This window comes from Trichomonas vaginalis, chromosome IV (assembly GCF_026262505.1).
Source record: "Trichomonas vaginalis G3 chromosome IV, whole genome shotgun sequence".
Taxonomy (NCBI): Eukaryota; Parabasalia; order Trichomonadida; family Trichomonadidae; genus Trichomonas; species Trichomonas vaginalis.
The window spans coordinates 28,479,090-28,498,575 of record NC_067206.1 but is presented as its reverse complement, the minus strand read 5'-3'; the positions used below and the strand labels follow the sequence as shown (position 1 = coordinate 28,498,575).

General features: G+C 31.5%; 8 protein-coding genes across 8 annotated transcripts, besides 1 other annotated feature; 4 read left to right on the top strand and 4 right to left on the bottom strand.

Moving 5' to 3' along the window:
* Positions 1-108: 108 nt before the first annotated feature.
* TVAGG3_0185000 (ubiquitinyl hydrolase protein) lies at positions 109-3,000 on the top strand (the record flags this gene model as incomplete). Its single annotated transcript, XM_001327224.1, has 1 exon — positions 109-3,000. The coding sequence occupies one exon, from the start codon at positions 109-111 to the stop codon at positions 2,998-3,000; it is 2,892 nt and encodes a 963-aa protein (XP_001327259.1).
* A 6-nt stretch (positions 3,001-3,006) lies between these two features.
* TVAGG3_0184990 (uncharacterized protein) lies at positions 3,007-4,101 on the top strand (the record flags this gene model as incomplete). The annotated part of the gene is made up of 1 exon (XM_001327223.1): positions 3,007-4,101. The coding sequence occupies one exon, from the start codon at positions 3,007-3,009 to the stop codon at positions 4,099-4,101; it is 1,095 nt and encodes a 364-aa protein (XP_001327258.1).
* A 4,964-nt stretch (positions 4,102-9,065) lies between these two features.
* Positions 9,066-10,104: a mobile genetic element.
* Positions 10,105-10,147: 43 nt separating this feature from the next.
* TVAGG3_0184970 (sulfatase family) lies at positions 10,148-12,566 on the top strand (the record flags this gene model as incomplete). The annotated part of the gene is made up of 1 exon (XM_001327222.1): positions 10,965-12,020. The coding sequence occupies one exon, from the start codon at positions 10,965-10,967 to the stop codon at positions 12,018-12,020; it is 1,056 nt and encodes a 351-aa protein (XP_001327257.1).
* A 355-nt stretch (positions 12,567-12,921) lies between these two features.
* On the bottom strand, positions 12,922-14,594 carry TVAGG3_0184960 (glycosyltransferase family; the record flags this gene model as incomplete). The annotated part of the gene is made up of 1 exon (XM_001327221.2): positions 13,178-13,966. One exon carries the CDS (start codon positions 13,964-13,966, stop codon positions 13,178-13,180), a length of 789 nt encoding a protein of 262 aa, XP_001327256.1.
* A 240-nt stretch (positions 14,595-14,834) lies between these two features.
* TVAGG3_0184950 (glycosyltransferase family) lies at positions 14,835-15,794 on the bottom strand (the record flags this gene model as incomplete). Its single annotated transcript, XM_001327220.1, has 1 exon — positions 14,835-15,794. One exon carries the CDS (start codon positions 15,792-15,794, stop codon positions 14,835-14,837), a length of 960 nt encoding a protein of 319 aa, XP_001327255.1.
* A 525-nt stretch (positions 15,795-16,319) lies between these two features.
* TVAGG3_0184940 (glycosyltransferase family) lies at positions 16,320-17,778 on the bottom strand (the record flags this gene model as incomplete). The annotated part of the gene is made up of 1 exon (XM_001327219.1): positions 16,474-17,460. One exon carries the CDS (start codon positions 17,458-17,460, stop codon positions 16,474-16,476), a length of 987 nt encoding a protein of 328 aa, XP_001327254.1.
* Positions 17,779-17,816: 38 nt separating this feature from the next.
* TVAGG3_0184930 (hydroxyacylglutathione hydrolase protein) lies at positions 17,817-18,511 on the top strand (the record flags this gene model as incomplete). The annotated part of the gene is made up of 1 exon (XM_001327218.1): positions 17,829-18,494. The coding sequence occupies one exon, from the start codon at positions 17,829-17,831 to the stop codon at positions 18,492-18,494; it is 666 nt and encodes a 221-aa protein (XP_001327253.1).
* A 204-nt stretch (positions 18,512-18,715) lies between these two features.
* TVAGG3_0184920 (RNA polymerase II transcription regulator recruiting protein) lies at positions 18,716-19,263 on the bottom strand (the record flags this gene model as incomplete). The annotated part of the gene is made up of 1 exon (XM_001327217.1): positions 18,728-19,087. The coding sequence occupies one exon, from the start codon at positions 19,085-19,087 to the stop codon at positions 18,728-18,730; it is 360 nt and encodes a 119-aa protein (XP_001327252.1).
* Positions 19,264-19,486: the final 223 nt, after the last annotated feature.

The following is a 19,486-nucleotide window of genomic DNA, read 5'->3' as shown; positions in this document are numbered from 1 at the left end:
AAGTTCTTTCCGCTTTTAAAGAGAGAAAATGGAGAAATAATTTTGGAAATTCTGAATGAACTGCCAACAATCAACAGCGAAGTACAGAATCTCACTCCTGCTATCGATATGCATACAGATTGGTTCTCCAAACTCGATGTCGACGAAAAATTTGTTTTCATTTACAGATTAAACGCAATTGGAAAGCTTTTGAGCAAGCAGAAGTACCCAATGATCTTTGAAACAACGGGTGGCGCAGAGAACCTCATCAGAACCGCTCTAATGTTCTCACAAGGAGTTCTAAACTTCAATGACACAAAAATTGACATAATTTACGAAATTTCAGCGAAAATTTTGAAAATTTGTCCGGAAATTGTGTCGAAATTCGCTCCAAAAGAGTTCACGGTCGCTGCCAACACAAGGAGCCCGTCCTCTATACTCTTCTTCGCAGAGGCTTGCTCTCAGAACTCCGAAATCCCGGCAGAAATCGAAGAAATACCAAATATAATAAGAGAATTGGTTATTGATGAAAAGTGCCAAATTTCGGAGTCTCATTCAAATATTTCTGAGAGTGTATTGAAAATTTTGATGAGTCTTCAGAATTTTGCAGATATCATCGGTATATTATGTAATTTGTGCGAACCAGCATTTGCAATGCAAATTGTTACTTTTCCACAGCTAGTTGTCAAAATTTCTCTGCAAATTCCAAGTCAATACAGAAATCAAATATTAGAAACGTTTATTGAAGCATTTCTTAAGAGATTCAACTTCCCTGCAAGCTTATCTGATAGGATATCATTCAAAGCTCCAACAAATGAGTTCGCAAATGCTGTTTTTGCTGCATTTACTGAGATTTTCCCTAAAATTGAAGAAGTTCCTTATCACGAGGAAATATTCCACATCCTCATTAACAATGTACTCCTTAATAGGTCAGTTTATTACGAACCATCTCTGGAATTGATGAATTTGATTATGGCGATGTTAGATCGTTTTACAGACCTTGTTGCCAAGTCTTATGACATTCTTAAGGCAGCTAAGACTGACAATAGCGATGGAGTTCTCATGAAATTGAATTCTTTCGTTGAAAAGAAAATTTTATCAGAAAAATCAATTTCTTCGAACGTTGCTTATGAATTATATCAGAATGTTAAGTTCATAAACTTAGTTCTTAGCGATGTTTTCTCTGAAAATACTTGGGAATTCGAATTACAAAAATTATATTCAAATCTTTTAATTTTCCCAGCTGAAACCGTCTCTTCTAAGAAGTTTGATGAACTTTTTAACTGTTCTTCTTTGAAAGAAGTCATTTCGAAGTTTTCTTCCTTAGATTATTTATCAAATTCGAAATTTGATGAAAATATCATTTATTCAAGAGAAGAATTAATACTATCCTTGACAAATAAGCCAATTTTACAAGGAAATGTTTATCCTTCGTTGGTTTCTTCGATGAATTTTATTTCTAAAACAATTTTGAAGAATGTTACAGAAAACATGGTCTATACATCAATTCTATCAAGAATGGAAGATGAATTATCCAATCCAAGCTTCTGTCTCGATAGATTTTTTGAGATAATTTCAGAAGTCCAAAATGACGCTGTCAGATTGCATACGATTTCATCAAGAATACAATCTGTATTCGAAACATCGTCCGAAATCACGAACAGCTTCATTAAAAACTATGATCACTTCAAATATCTCTTGGATGACCGCGAAATCGTCAGAAAAGAGTATGCAACTGTTCTTATAACTGCATGTCGCTGCAATCCTTCTCAAAACATCTTAAATGACCTTTTAGAGAAGATTAATCCTGATTTATGCCAAAGTTGGGCCAAATTAGATTCAATTTTCATCGTAGCCAGTTCACTATGTCCGAAAAGTGAAGAATTTTCAGTTGCTGAGAGATTATCCCAATTTGTAACGATAGATCTCGAAAACTACACAACGCAACATGAAAACGAAGACATATATGTTGATATTGACCACACAGGACTGTTTAATCTCCTTTCCAGGATAGATTTTGAAGAAATTCCAACATTTATTTCGGCATTTCTCCAAATTATCATGTTCAATGAGATGTTTAAGTCCAAGAAGCATCTCCAGTCGTTTATCAGGTTCATTTCGAAGACAATTTTCGATAATAAAATTTTACAAGAAGAATTATTCGGAAATTTGAACAAAGAAGGCCAAATTGTCTCTCCGTCAGTTGCCAGCCAATTATTCGTCGTAAATCTCGCAATAAACGACGGAAACAAAGAAAGACGAAATAAGCAGTTTGTTTCCTTCTTTTCTAAGCATTGCAGTGACGATTACTCGGTGAACTTTGTGTATGAGTTCTCAATTGATGCTCCTGCCGCTGGAGATTTGATTTTCGAAGGATTCTTCGGAAATTTGGGTCTCTGGATAGAAACGTGGTTGTTTTCCTGGTACGAGAACGTGAGACAGCAATTCTGCAGCATGATTTGGTCGATCATTGACAAAATTTCCGTAGATGAAAAAATTGTAATTTTGAATTCGATTTTTGAAGTACTTTTACGGATGATTTCCTCCTTAGAGAAGATACCGCGCAGGAATTACATAGATATAGAGAACAGAAACACGAAAATCAACATGCCGGACGGAGATTTTTACAAATTCTTCAGATCTGTCATGTCTTCAGGGTTTTTGAACAACGAACTGCTTAAGAACTCTAACCAGTTGTACAAATACGTGCTAGAATTCCAAAATATCGATTCTCCGACTTCTATTCCTCGAATCCACCTTTTATTCTTCATTTTCAAAGCTATTTCACCAGACAAAGGCCCTCAACTGTTCCTTGGCTTCGATTATCCGAAATTCCTTTCCTCTCTTTCGAATTTTGATTTCGAAAATCCCCTGATTTCTCCTGAGCTTTCCATCCTGTACAACATCATAATAAGGACCCCGCGTAGTCTAATCCCTGTTTTCTATGCTTCCAGTGTGTTTAGGAGATCTTTACCGTACATTTTCAATAATCATTTCGAATTCGCCAATGAATTCTATTAGGTAACGATGCATAATTTTGACTTGATAGATAAAGAGAGTTTGGCGATGGAAATGTTTAAAGAAAAGGTATTTTCGAAGAATTTGGAAAAGAATTGTCTGAATTACTTCAAAGTTTGTTCCGTTCTTCTTGAAAAAGGCGAAAATACAGTTGAAGCAGTCACGCAATGCATTAATTTGATCTGGGACAAGATCCGTTGGGTAGTTATAAATCTTGGCAAATCTGGCGATGTTTTTTCGATGCCAAAGCTTCCATCTGAGATCATTATGTCGTATCTAGTCCAACTCGCTGGTTTCTATGTCCAGAAATACGCAATCTGTTTCGCTGGAAAGAAATCTTTCTTCGGAAAAGACTATGTACAAGAAATGAAGTCAGAATGGAAGGAGAAGAAGATCGATCCGAACTATTTACTCAATGTTTCAGTGTCTCAAAAGGTCGATTTCAATGGTTTTTATCAATTAATTGTTGGAATGTCGTATATTGATGAGAACTTAGCGAATTCGACCCTCAGATCGTTACAGAGTATTAGTATCATGGACAAAGCTGCCCAGAAAACGAAGAACCAAGTTTCGAAATTTTTAGATGAATTTTCTGAAATTGTTTTATCGATTTCTGACAAGAATTTGCAGCAGATTGAGAAAATACTTGTAAGAGAGTTCTGCTCGCAGATGGAATTGTACGACAGCCTTTCATTTGCTTTGAGTCGAATAATTCAACCGGAAAATGTTGAAAAAATTGACAAGCATATATCGGATGTACTCAAAGGAATCGTTGAAATCAACTGTTTCAACAACGGATTGCTTCAACTTTGTATCAAAATCGAAAAACAAGGAAAACTTGCTTCGAAAGGAGAATTGGTCAGCAAAGCAATGTCTCTGTTCAACGAAGTAGTTAGAGCTGTAAACAGATCACATGAACAAAAATTTATCGTATCCGCTCTGAATAAGATCAAAAGTGGAGCAATTTTTGTTAAAACTTTGGATCCAAGTGTTGTTTTTAACTCAATCAATGAGATTATAACACTTGGAATTAAAGTTAGACAATTTGGTCAAATTGAAGCTTCTAATACCATTGAAGATATCGAATCTGTTGTTTTAGGATGATACAAGTCGTAAGATTCGTAATATTTGAAGAAGAAAATATCAAAATATAATTTTTTTGTTAGAGTCCTTTTTATGAAAATTTGTAAACATTTCTATTAGTTTTTTTATAATTTTGAAAGAAGATTGGAATTGAGCATACTGAAAAAGAAAATGTATCAATTCTATTTTTGTATCAATCAACTAATACTAACTTCAATAAAATTCGTGTGTTTCCTTTCATCTTACTTTTGTTATCCAAGTAAGTGTCTGCAAATATCCATTGACGTGATCATTGGATCAGCAGCCCATTTTATTTTTTTGTATCAATTATTGAATCATTGGGGACTCCTTGATGAAAACCACCTTTTTGATCTATATTTTGAAGAATTGCTATTAAAGAAACGATTGATAGTTTTACCCTGGATTCCCGACAATTGAAAATTTTGCACATCAAAAATTTTTATTGTTGAACTTGCTGTGACCCACATAACTGTTATTGAGGGCTGAGAATTGCCCAACCGTATTGAAAACATCTATTCTAGATGGTCTATGATATTTTCACCAAAATGTATGACTAGTGCCGATTTCGATATCTAATAAGTTCTGGATTTGGGGTTCAGTTGGCTAATTTTATTAGACTAAGCTAGTTAATGCAGGATATGAATAGATCATACAATCTTTAATGAGATTGAACTATATAAGATTTTGCACTATTTAAATTGCACAGTAAAAACACCGGATTAAGATTTTATACACTATTTATATGAATGTTGATATATTTTTATTAAACATATTTGCATAAAATAAAATCTATTTGATATTGATCTTTAACATTCGAATTCACAGTTTTTTTGTGACCTACACATTGTCTCCCAGGGGAGATTTTGTTGATACATGCAGTTGTCGATGAGTTACGAAATAATCTTTGTGCATATACGTATTAGATAATATTTAATTATATGGATAGTTTTTGGAAAATTTTGTATGTAGGTTGGATATAATTGTGGGCTTCATCTGCTAAAATTATTTTTGAGATAAAAAAATTGTGCGTAAAGAAGTGCATTTAATGAAATATTTAGCAAGACAAGGTGTATATAATATGAAAATTACTATGTTATGCCAGAATTTATAGTAGACATTGAAGATTTTGTTAAAAGATGATTTAAATGTGTTTTTGGGGAATTCTAGGCGGCATTACATTCTGCATATGGTTTGCCGGGGGAGGATTAAAGGTTTTTTGATAAGGGCAAAATATGAAATAATAATTCTTAGACATACGATTATTTTTGATTCAAATGCTGTTCGGCATTAAAAGCAAAAATAATCTTATATCTGAGAATTACACTTTTCCGACATTTTTGGGTCGCTTCGCGCCCCTGACAAAACGTCGGAAAAGTGTAAATTATATGAACATCACAAATGAAAAATTTTGTGACATACGATTAAACTGCTTGCCCTAATGTGGACAATATTGAAAGGAATTCAATGAGTTCTCTCAAAAATAACCACCTTTTCATATTCAATACTATTGTCCACTTTTCGTCCAACTTAAATAATTTATTTGGAAACAACAAAACAAAATAGATAAAAATAAATAATGCAGCAAGGTCCAGAAAGACCTAAAAAATCGAAATAACGGAGTGGATTTTTGATATAACTTATTAAATGGAAATTATGAGATATTATAATTAAATTTTTCACACTATCCGAGATATAAGAAAATTAGCATCCAGGTAGCTCGGATATATGGGTAGTATCTATTTTTGGAGAAAACTCCAAAAGTTAAAGTTATGATTTACTAATGAGAACAATTATAAGAGAAACAAGTAGCTGAAAAGGAGCATCATTTGATATGACTAACAATTACTTATTCGTAAGTTTCTGCAATGTCTGTTCGAGGAGAAATGCTGCTTGATTTGGATGAACGTTTATAAGTTTTTAGAGTAAATAGTTGAAGAATTTGGAGTTCCTAGCATGAGTATGTTAAGTGGACAGTAGAGAAATTTGGTAGCAATGCATAACGGTTGCAATATTTTCGGGTAATTCAGAATAGGATCTGTTTGAGCATAAAGAGATGCAATATTATTGCATCTCTAATCATTAAAGCCATGCATCTTGTGATTTCAAAGCGTGTTGTGTCTCTGTTCCGCTCACTAAAAATGTAAAAAAAATTTGACTATTATCCACCTTAGGGCAAGCAGTTTATTTTCTTTTTCAAAAAAAAATTGAATTTTTTTATACATAAATCTTTATTCTAAAGGAATTTTGAGTAAGCTACATAAATAGCTGATTGTAAGCTTGATTTCAGCTTGAAATATCAAGGAATTCTGAAAGGATATGAGAATTCAGAATTTGAATTTGGCGTTAGGAAATCAGAGGGGATACATGGATTCATTTAAGGATTGAAATGGATGTGACTGGATCAACCGTAAATGCTGCGAGCGGGTTATATGGAGATGGAACCTAAGCGCTCATTTGCTTTTTCTGTTGATTCAATTTTTTTTTGAAAAGAAAATAATCGTACGTCACAAAATTTTTTTCGCTCATTTGTTGACATTCATATAATGAAAATTTTGTTAATATATAAGATTTAAAGAAAAAACAGTTGGAAATAAGTTTTGGAAAAATAGGGTTAAGATGTGATTTTGAGTTCCAGCAAAATGTAAGGAAAGTGATCTTATACTTAACATAACTCCTGACAAGCTCATCGAGAACAAAATTATAAGTGACAATGAGTGTTGAGTTTCTTTACAATGAAAAAGATTCATCCCATTGTACTGCAGATATTTTTTATCTACTCCGTTTTCCCTCACAAATTAATTTAATTTTCTGAATAATACGTATAATAAAATGGATATCTCAAATACGAAAATACAAAATTAATATTGGATAATTACTACATATAATCTGAACTTTTAAAATCATACATTTTTTCAAAAAATTGGATTTTTCAAAAATGATGTTGTATGAGAATGGACTTACAGAGAAATTTCAATGAAAATAGTAAGTTGATGAATTTGCGTTTATCTAGTTATGTGATGCATATTTTCACGATCTGACAACAGAAATCGAATCAGAAGAGCCGGAAGAATCAGATTACGCGGGAAAAATAGGTTTTGAAAGCTTAGATAGGGATATAATGAGATTTTATGAGGTGTGTTGTATAAATATAGTTTTTGCGATAATATGTCATGAGATCAGAATATCAAGGGAGTATATATGTGTTATTGTCACAGGTTTATATGTGGGGATAGCTCAGTAGAGTCTGTAAAATAGTTCAGTACACGCTATAAGTTATATAAAGCACAAAAAATAAAAAAGAAATATTAACAAGTTAAAATAATATTTTAATAATAGTATGCAAAGAGTTTTCTTTATGTACTTATAGTAAATGACGGCTAGGAGTGCATAATACACTCTTGCCGGTCAAAGTTCCGCAATCGTATTCTGATTGCAAAAGATTGTCTCATTCTGGGAGACATGCAGAGGCAATGTCTCCCAGAATGATACATTGTGACCGACAGGAGTGCATAATACACTCATTTCGGTTGAAATATCAAATTTTAGTATTAAATTCAACATTACTATTCATTTCATGCTTATATGAACCTCTTACTCAACCATAAAAGCTTTACCTAACCTAACTTATTCAACAAACCATTATCTCTTCGACTTTTTGATCTTATATTTTATTTCTTCATTCATATCTCAAATATAGGTTATAATTTATTTCACACATGTCCTATATTCATATCATACTTTAAATCACGTATTTCGCTGACATTTATTAATTTCGTTGATTCACGTTGATAAACCTTACATCATATCGATTAGAGATTAAAATATTTATATTGGTACTAAACCCATGATCATTGCATGTGAAATTCAAAAATAAAACTTTTATTAAATATTATATCTCATTTTGGTAATATTCTATAAAATCTATCTAGAAAGCTTCTAGATAGGTCAAATAAGAAAATATCAGTATTTCAGCAATGAGTCTTATTTGCATTGTTATCAGATTTAGGTGAAAAAAGCTTTTTCTATTTTGGTATCATGAATATAAAGTAACATGTACATATATAAATGGTAAGTTTTGACAGAGAGATATAGCTCTAATGATGAGATAATGAAATTCTAAATATGTTATATAATCATGATCGACCCTCACAGATTTGGCCCAAATTTGTGTGGCATACTGTCTAGGCATGAGGTAATATTGTGCTGGTATTAGTTTTTGAATATCTGTTAACTGTATGTCTGGGGTGAAAAAAATGCTATTTTAGAACCATGGGTCATGAAAAATTTTCAATTGTTGGAAATACAGGGTATTCTTTCTGTAACTGGTGAATCATATAGTATAAAACCTATGAGAGATGAGACAATAAGAATATAACTGAAAATGATGAAAATTATTTCAGTTTGTCTCATTTTTTATTACTCTTGCTATGCGATTTCACATAAAACTATTTACACATATTTATCATACTTTTGAACATCAAAATTTCTCAACTTTTTATTCGGCGAGTATAAAACTGAAGTGCGACATAAAATTTTTAAGATCTTCAATTTTTTTATCATGGAAATATGTTCGGTACGTTATTTCGTAGTACAAATGTGTGTACATGAAATAGTTGTAATAATAGTAACAAATGAGCAAATCAAGAATGTTCTCCAAAAAAAAGCTTCTGAAAACTCTTAATCTCCTCTATAGTAATCACTAGTCACTAGATATATGGACGGATTACATTGTACCTCACCAGAATCAAAGAATCATAATTTAACGTATATGAAACTCTGAGAAAGAGAATCTTCTTTATTTCGTCATTTGATTGGCCTTTTTGTCTATGATTAGAAAAATCTTTCTATTGGATTCCAATGACTCGTTATTACCAATACCAAAATGTTCGATAGTGTAAGAAAATATACTCTTAAGTATGATTATTTACCCTTCAATACGACCGAGTTCAATTTGAGTTTCTTAAGGGCGCACACGAGAGGATCATGTAAACTTCAGAATTTAGAACCTTATTTTTAGGCATTATCTTGGCTACCTATTTAGGCTCGAAAAGCAAAAAATATCAAAAAATACAACTTGACTCCATTATGACCCTTTCATGGAGGTAGTTTTTATCCGCTAGTATTTTCCCTTTGAATCTCTTTACAATTCGAAATCAAATTCAAAACTCAGTAGAAGAAAGGAAGAATCGACTTACTACGGTTGTAATACGAATAAATACATATATTTGATTATTTTTATTTACATAATAATTGTTTGAAGCTCATATTCCATCAAATTTTTAAATAAAAACATTAAAATGTTGAAAATGTTCATATATTTTAATAGGGTTTTGGCACTTTATTGAGGAATTACTACATACATAGTCGAACTGAACTTGATATTTTGAAATTTAAATTATTTATCAAAATTAAAATTTAACTTGAAATTTATAATTATTTAGTCATATTTTGCATAATTCTAAGTAGATTTTGTAAAAAATCAAGAAAGAAAAAAATTAAAGTGCTTTATTTTTTCTTTTTTATAATAATACATATTATTATATAATTAACATATTCATAATGTTTCACCCTTTCAAAAATATAATCCTCCTCTCAAATAAACGTACATACGGGTGGCCTCTTTTTTCAAAAAATTAAAATTTGAAATTTTGGGCTCAAATATTAGAGATTTTTTCAACCTTCAACGATATATGTTGTCTATATCAGACCTCCTTTCTTTTTGATACTTAACATTGTTCCTAAATCTTAGCCGTTAAGGCTGTTCTGAAAATATTTTTTTTTTCGAAAAAATTCGAAAAAAATTCTTAAAATTCAAAAATCCCTTAATTCCTGAGGATTTTGGAAAAAAGTTTTTACATGAACATGTGTATATTATATGAAGTATATTGATAAGATAAAAATCAAATTTTATTGCATATTCATCGAGAAAATAAACTAACGAATTCCTCAAAATTGAGAGGGTAATCCTCCTCCTCTCAAATAAACGTACATACGGGTGCACCCTTAAAAAAAATTAATTTAAATTTTTATTGAATTCTCACAAATAATCAAATATGAATATTTGGTTAAAATTTCTTATTTACTATGGAATCCCTTGTGTTACAATGGGTTTACTTGTACTAATATGGCCCATTCTTAGGACAAAGCGTATCTTGAAAGTATTGGCGTTTGAATTTATCGCACTTTCATGGATTGTTGCATTTTTCAGCGTAGAAGCATTTCAAAATGCATTCGAACAAAATACATCATATATCTATTTTATAATTGCATCAATAATCGTTTCAATTTTTACTTTACTTAAAATATTACTTGAAAAATATGGAACTCTTGCATGTAACAAATTTTTTCAACAATGTTCCAAATTTTATTACCATTACCTTATTGTTGAGGCATGTTCTATCGCCATTTTGTTTACCTTAATTCAATCATTTCTTAAAAACGTTTTTATTGAATCAGGAACGATGTACGAAGAAGAATTCATGATTCTTTTATCTCAATCCTCATCAACAGATATTCCTCTTGAAATGATTGTATCTTATTTAAGAAATTATTTTCTCAGTTGCTTTCTTCCTTCGGTTTTATTTATATTTATGTTCTTTGAAATAAGCAATTGCTATTTTACCATTCATGAAAAAACTTTTTTCTTGAGCTTTAGAATTCTTCCACTTTTTTACATATTATCATTTATTATAACCTACAATCAGCTTGTTAAAACCTCATCCAGTTCATGCTCAAAGTATATATTGCAAAATGTAGTTCATCCTCGCAGTAATCTTTTAATTCCTCCTAAAAAGAAGAAAAACATCATTTTGATTGGTCTCGAATCAATTGATTCTTATTTCTTCTCACCCAAATATGGAGGCATGACAGAGCCAACATGGATTCCCCATTTGCAAGATCTTCTTATAGATAAAAATAACACATACTTCACTCCATCCAAGAACGGTTCATTTGGTGGAGGACAATTGATTTTTAGGACAAGATTCACACTTTTTGCAACATTTGGAATGGTCTGTTCTGCTCCTCATATTAGTGCCAAGTTTCATAGAGCAGGTCCTGAAGACTTCTATCCAAAAATGGAATGCATTGGAGATATTCTTAAAAGGCATGGCTATTCCACTTCAGTTATATTTGGCGCATCATTTTATGATTGGAATATGGGATATACATTTTCAAAGCATCATTATGACAAAATAATATCAGATGTTCAGATGAAGCATCGAGGCTGGGTTAAAGATTTTGTCGTGATTGATCACTTTAAGAAAGAATTAGCTAGACTTAACTCTCTTAAGAAGCCTTTCTTCGCCCATATGCTGACCTTAGATTCGCACCAACCAGGATTGGTCTGCAAGTATTGTCCAAAGGCAAACTCTTCGAATGAAAGAGCTGTGAGATGTACTGATAAACAAATATTTGATTTCTTAGAGTGGGCCAAAACGCAGCCATGGTATAACAACACATTGATTGTGATGTATGGTGATCATCTAAATAGATGGCCAAAGTTCAGGACTGAATCTGAAAAAATTGGATATAAGAGATCAACATATAATGTTTGGATAAATTCTGCTGTAAAGCCAAAGATACAAACTGGTAGAATGTATTCGAATTTTGATATTCAGCCTTCTATATATGCAGCAGCAGGATTTAAAGTTAAAGGCGATAGAATTGCTCTTGGAACAAATTTGTTTTCCGATAAAGAAACGTTAATGGAAAAATTAGGTTTTGATAAGTTTGAAGATGAAATTGAAGATACACCAAAGTGGTACCACTCTGTTTATGATGGAATTCAGTACCAATCCAATAGTAATGACCTTGTTGTAACAGGAACTCTTGGAGAAAAAGACACTAGAGGTGAAAAGAAAGAAAGAGATTACTGGACAAATCCACTTGTTCAAAAGTCAAAGAAGCCCAAGAAATAATAAAAATTGTTTTATAAACTGCTTGCCCTAATGTGGATAATAGTCAATTTTTTTTACATTTTTCGTGAGCGGAATTGTAAGAGAATTCGTAAGCCTTTCATTTGCTTTGAGTCGAATAATTCAACCGGAAAATGTTGAAAAAATTGACAAGCATATATCGGATGTACTCAAAGGAATCGTTGAAATCAACTGTTTCAACAACGGATTGCTTCAACTTTGTATCAAAATCGAAAAACAAGGAAAACTTGCTTCGAAAGGAGAATTGGTCAGCAAAGCAATGTCTCTGTTCAACGAAGTAGTTAGAGCTGTAAACAGATCACATGAACAAAAATTTATCGTATCCGCTCTGAATAAGATCAAAAGTGGAGCAATTTTTGTTAAAACTTTGGATCCAAGTGTTGTTTTTAACTCAATCAATGAGATTATAACACTTGGAATTAAAGTTAGACAATTTGGTCAAATTGAAGCTTCTAATACCATTGAAGATATCGAATCTGTTGTTTTAGGATGATACAAGTCGTAAGATTCGTAATATTTGAAGAAGAAAATATCAAAATATAATTATAATTTGTTAGAGTCCTTTTTATGAAAATTTGTAAACATTTCTATTAGTTTTTTTATAATTTTGAAAGAAGATTTGTATAAAGCATGTTGAAAAAGAAAATAACTAAATTTGTATCAATCAGCTTAGACTATCATCTATCAAATTGGGATATTTCCTTGCATCTTACATTTATTATCCATGTTCTTTACATTCTCATTAGAAAAAAAAATCATGAAGAAATAAAGAATTGAAAAAGAGGTTTCCATAAAACATTGTTTTGCAAAAGGGTTATAACATGCTACAAAACTATACTATAGTCACGATATTAGATCATTTCAAAATTAAATTTAATGGAATTAGGAAATTAGTTCCAGAGATCCAAATATTAAAAACAAAAACATAAAATAATTAACGCAAAAAGGCTGTATTTTATTCTTTTGGCCATACATGATTCTGATCAGCATTAATGGCTATCTTAAAGAAATAATTTTGGGCCACTGATCAAACAAAAACAAACGAAAAAAACTTTTTTTTTTGGAATTGGGTGTGGAGATAGTATTGAGGCAGTGAACATTTATTGCTTTGAGATAGTGAGTATAGATTTATATTCCACTCAATAGTAAATTCTAGTATAATTTAATATAAAATCTGTTATATTAGTAACCGGGTATGAAGATTGGAGAATTTCTGTTAAACCTTCAAGGCTCTTCCATCCACCATTATATACAGCATCGACAACTCTCTGTGTGTAACTAATCATATCGGTGTAATTCGTTGGTTGGGGGGAGCCACAATTGAAATGCCTGCCTGGATGAATTACGCCAATCATAAACACATGCAGGTGTGTACAAAACTGCATATTTGGTAAATCAATCCTATTAGAAAATAACAATACCATTCCTGTTTTTTCATGCATGAATATTCCATTATAAATATTAGACCCTTGAACTGTAACAATAACTTTCAAAGACATCCAATATTTGATGATTTCCATAATAGGTACATCATAAAATTTATCATCTCTAATCCATCTGGCACCTCGTTCGAGCTTAGTTTTTATATTGAGCACCCTCACAAGCTCATCTGCATTATCTATAAATCTATTAGACCCAACAATTCTATTGGCAACAACATATCTCTCTGGTTTGATCTTCTTATATTCTTCTTTTTCAAATACAATAGCTCTGATACGCTCGATGCCACCGCTTGTCAATCCATGAGATTGTTCTAACGTATTAATAATCCATATCTTTTTAGCGAAAACTTGATCTGAAGGTTTCGTATAGACATAATTTATTTTAAGGCCTAAATAACGAGCTATGTCAAGTGTAATTTCAGAAAAATGTTTTGGATTAAGAACTCGTATTCCTTTGTCCTTAATTTCTTGTGGAACAAACATCATAGCACACAAGAAATCATGAATGTTATGGCCATAATTATCCCAAAAGTGAACACAATATACTAATTCGTCAACTACCTTGCTGGTTTCTCGGATTGGAAAAATATGATTAGTAGACTTATAAGAATGTAAACGAATAACAGTATCATTTTTTATAAGCATGTTTCTTTGGCAAAAAACGTTTTCCATTAGTGTTATATGAACGATTGTTTGTGTTGTAAAGTTTACAGGAATGAATTGTTTAAATCTAAAAGGCTTTTTTGTGATTTTTGTAAAATTTAAGCTGCTATCTGGCTCACGTGTCACGATTGTATATATTTGAAGGTGCGGAAATTTATACCACCATTCCATTCCGGTAATGTTTGGCCGATAAGGAAAGCAAAATAGATCATCTAAATTTGTATCAGGGCATTTCATTATGATTATATAGATGTATAATAACAGGCACATCAGTAGAATATTTGCGCGGGAGAGATAATGATCAAATGTTTTTAAAAACTCTATCATGATATCAGTTTCCGACCAAAATGAAAATTGAAAGAACTTGGAGAGCCTGTATTTAATGATATATAAAATTAGTCAAACTTACACAATGTTTTCAATTGAAATGAGGTCTCAAAATAAATTTGAGATAAATTGTAAATTCGAGACCTTAAAAATTATTGAGGCAAAATATTTGTACAGATATAGATAAATACATTTTCGAACTTTCAGTTTACTTATCAAACAATTCAGAAGTTTACTATCAAAGGTATTTTATTGATAAAATCATTATTGTATTTATGGAAATCGGAAATGATCCAGTGATGCAAATATTAAAAAATGGCTAACTGCTACAAAAACAATATTTAAAAATAAAAACATAAAATAATTAGCGCAAAAAGGCTGTATTTGGTTCTTTTGGCCATACGTGATTCTTATCGACATTAATGGCTATCTTAAATGCAAGTAAAGCCCTTGTAATATTAAAATTATTTGTCAATTTGACGAAATGTTTCATTGTTGGTTCTTGGTAAAGAATTGTATGATAATTATTACACGTTAGAGTAGTTATTGTTGAAAAGTCATAATTATCTGAGAATACAATGATTGCGACAACTGATTGTGGGAAGAAAATGCTGTTGAAGTAGTTACTTCCTGTAACAGCATAGAATATTTTTGCATTTGACCAGATTTTAACTGTTTCGTTAAGTGGTCTTGGCATTTGGAGATCTTTTTCCCATGGAAAATCTGGATAAGTTGTGTTAACTGCGTTAAATAGCTCATCAAAGTTACTAATGAATCTATTTTTTGCTTTTCGTTGAGAAATAACGTATCTTGAAGGAACAATTCCCGTCAAATTAAATTTTTCTCTAATCAATAAAGTTAATTTACGGAAACAAGGGCCAAGATGAGCTATATGTGGTCTTGGACAAAGATTAATATATAATTCTTTCGCAAATATCCATTGACAAGGACTCAAAATTTGAACTTCTTTTGAAAAATTTAATGTTGGGAAAAAATCGTCTACAAGATTCTTATGCGCGCAAATCGTAACTGTGGATTGCTTTAAAGCATCACTGGGAACTTCCATTAAAGGTGAAAGACCGTCTTGAATGAAATGACCGAAAATTAAAGAAAATTTGTGACCTACACTGACAACTACATCTCTTACTCCTATCACTGGACCTGTAAATGGTTGATACAAGTATAAATGTTTATCTTGAATGCCTGAACTAGAAATAAATTTGTTATTATACAAAACTGCACCTGTTCCAGAAACGTAACAGTTCCGTAAATGATACACACTATTATTGTTTCTATTGGTGGTATTTTGGTGCTCCTGACTCATATTAAAAAAGGAAAAGTTATCACTGATTACAAATGTATGTTCCGTGATCATTGGATCGTTAGCCCATTTTATTTTTTGATATCGATTATTGAGTCATCGGGGATTCCTTGATGAAAACACATTTCTTGATCTATATTTTGATGAATTGCTATTAAAGAAACGATTGATGGTTTTATTCTTTCTGTGACTAGTGAATCATATAGTGTTAATCCTGTGCAATATGTGGCAATAAGAATTAAACTGAAATCAATGAAAAATATTTCAGATTGTCCCATTTTTTTACTCTTGCTCGCTGATTTCACGTAAATCTTTTTGCATATGTTAATCATACTATTGAGCATTAAAAATTATCAGCTTTTTATTCAGCGAGTAAAAAAAAAAGAAGAGTGAAATAAATTTCAGTATGGTGACACCCCCAACATTTTCATTTGTTGAAAATTCGGTGTTACACTGGTACATTTATAGAGCTTAATATAGATATTTAGATAATAGTTGATATGAATTATGTATTGTGCAGGATATGATGTAGAAATTTATTAAGATTGTTTAGTTAAACATTATCAGTTTCTTTTGATTTGTTAGAGATTTCTAACAGCTTTATAGATTTTTGGTTATTTAAAGGGATTGAATTGCATTTTTAGCATAAAAACAACAATAATATAAAGATATGTAATATAAATTACCAGTGTCTCGCATATTCCTTATAGTTATAGAGGAAATAAGTTGCATTTGTTACAGGATACGAAGCATTTAGAAATCCTCTTAATCCGTCGAGACTTGTCCAATGTCCGTTATAAACAGCATCAACAACTCTCTGTGTGTATGTGACCATGTCAGTGTAATTTGTTGGTTGAGCCTTGTAAGAAAGGATTGGTCGTCCAGGATGAATCACTCCGATTGTAAATATGTGTAGATGCGTACAAAGTTGAAGATTTGGAGTGTCAACAATGTCACAAAACAATAAACACATACCTGTATTCTCATGCATAAATATTCCGTTGTAAATTCCAGATCCTTGAACGGTAACAAGGACTTTTAATGACATCCAGTATTTGATCATATCCGAAAAAGGAATACCATACGATTTATCATCCCTCACCCATTGACAACCTTTTTCAAGAGTTGTATTTTCATTCAAAATTTTGACAAGTTTGTTTGCATCATCAAAGAATCGCCTTGATCGAGGAGGCCTGTTAACAACAACGTATCTTTCTGGTTTGATTTTCTTGTACTCTTCTTTTTGGAAAATTATAGCCCGCATTCTATGAAAACCTCCACTTGCGTAGCCGTGGCCAAGCTCTCTTGAAGTGATGATCCATAGTTTCTTGGCAAATATTTGCTCGCGCCTTTCATCACGTATGGTTACAAAAGTGACATTTATTCCTAAGTATCTAGCGATTTGGTATGTTATATTTGTGCAACAAGGTGGCGTGAGAACAAAGAAGCCTCTGTCGTTTAATTCTTTTGGAACAAACATTAAAGCGGCTACATAATCTTCAATATTATGGCCAAACATGTTCCAAAATTGATAGACATAGACCATTTCCTCGTATGCCTGTGTATTTGGTTTGATCGAGTTTTTAGCAACTGCTTTTCCAAAGCATAATGTTCTGACAATTGTATCATTTTTAACTATCATCCTTCTTTGGACAAATATGTCTTCCATTAGTACAATGTAAATTACTGATTGTGTCGTTAAATTTTTTGGGATATTATTCATTGTTCGATACTTTTTTAAAGTAATTTTTGTATAATTTAAGTTTTCTTCTGGTTCATGTGTAATAATTGAGTTCATTTGTAGGTATGGTAGTTGGTACCACCATTTATTACCTTTTATTTTTGGTTGATCGGGAACGAAAATAAAACTTGTGATATGAGAATCAACTTCGGCGAATGCGTTTATGAAAGATGCATAAAGGGATAATATACATATTATTTCTATCACAAGCAGGAAAAAATAAATGATTTTGTTGTGGTTTTCTTCCTCAATCATAATGAATTTACAATTGAAAAAATTTTGTCAAACAAAAAAAAATGTTAGGAAAGGATTTCAAAATCGAGCGAATGATACTTGGTCCTTTAGAGAACAATGTTTATCTTTTGACATTAGCAAGTAGGATCATTGTCGTCGATCCTTCTTGTTATGGAAGTGAAATTGTAAAACACATTAAATCAGCCCATCCAAATGACAAAGTTGACATATATCTAACGCATGGTCACTCAGACCATATAGGTGGTGTACCAGAATTATGCGATACATTTCCAGATTTAAAGATTTACGCATCTTCACTTGATGAGCCATTGTATACAAATCCGGATTATAATCTTTCCAAATATAGTGGAGCTAGATTTGATATCAAAAAGTACATGGATAGAATGATTTTTGTTGATAAATTAGATAAACCAAAATTAAACTTCGATGGCATTGAGTTTGAAGTCATCCAAACACCAGGTCATACACCAGGTGGAACTTGCCTATACAATAAAAGCGAAAGTTCTCTATTTTCAGGAGATACTCTTTTCCAAGGCTCTGTGGGCAGGTCTGATTTCCCTCTTAGCGATGGAAAGGCATTAATTAGGGGAATTGTTGATAAACTTATGAAATTACCTGATAATACACTTGTATTTCCTGGCCATGGAGATCCAACAACCATTGGTGATGAAAAGAAGTATAATCCATTTTTAGCTATAAAACAATAGAATAATAAAATTACTTTTCAAGAAAATTTCAATGTAATTTAATTCAAATATTGTTATAATTGCTGAGAATATTCTTATTGGATAAGAATAGATGAAATGAGTGAAAAGATTTAGAAACCATTATATATTAGAAAAAATTGTATAAAATTTCATAACCATAATCATTTATATACAAAACAGTATAATACAAATAACTCTAATATATCTATTCAATTATTATAGAGATCAATTTCTTAAAAAAGATCGAAATCTGTTGTAAAATCGAAATCCATGAACATTGGATCAGCTGTTACGTCTTGAACAGCAGTCTCAATTTCACTTTGGTTGTCTATGATCTTTTCTTCTTCTGGTTCTGAAATTGGAGAGTTCATTGTTACAGAATTATGTCTAACAAGGACATTCCATCTGTTTTTAAGAGAATAGTCTGTTCTGTTGTTGAAGAACTTAGACATTTTAACCCATTTCGCTCCAATTTCATGGTATTTGCTAATTAATAAAGCATCTTCTTCGGGTGTCCATGGATTCTTATTAAGATCTGGTGAGAGATACTTTGTATATCTATCACGGCATTGTCTTGGGTTTCTATTTCCCATAATATGAGCAATGATGTTCCAGTTTTTATCTCCGTAGTATTGAACTAGTGCCAAAAGTTGGTTATCTTCAGCTTGTGTGAATTGAACTTTTGGATGTGGCTTGCCAAAAGATGGGAAACCTTTTTGGATGCTTGGATTTCGCACATATCGAAATTATAAATGATCTGAACAAGAAAAACATCAGAGTCATGTAATTGAAAGAGATAGTACCAGGAAATTGAGAGCAGAACGTATGCGATTTTTTATATAAAAAATTATTTTGAATACCATTGAAATTATTTTGAATAATGTTTTGTCCCAATGGTGATTTTTATTTAATATTGATACGCATTATATTTAGAGCATATGTAATTTCTTTAAGAATTTTATAAAACCTCGGCTTTTTGGTGGCGGTTTGTT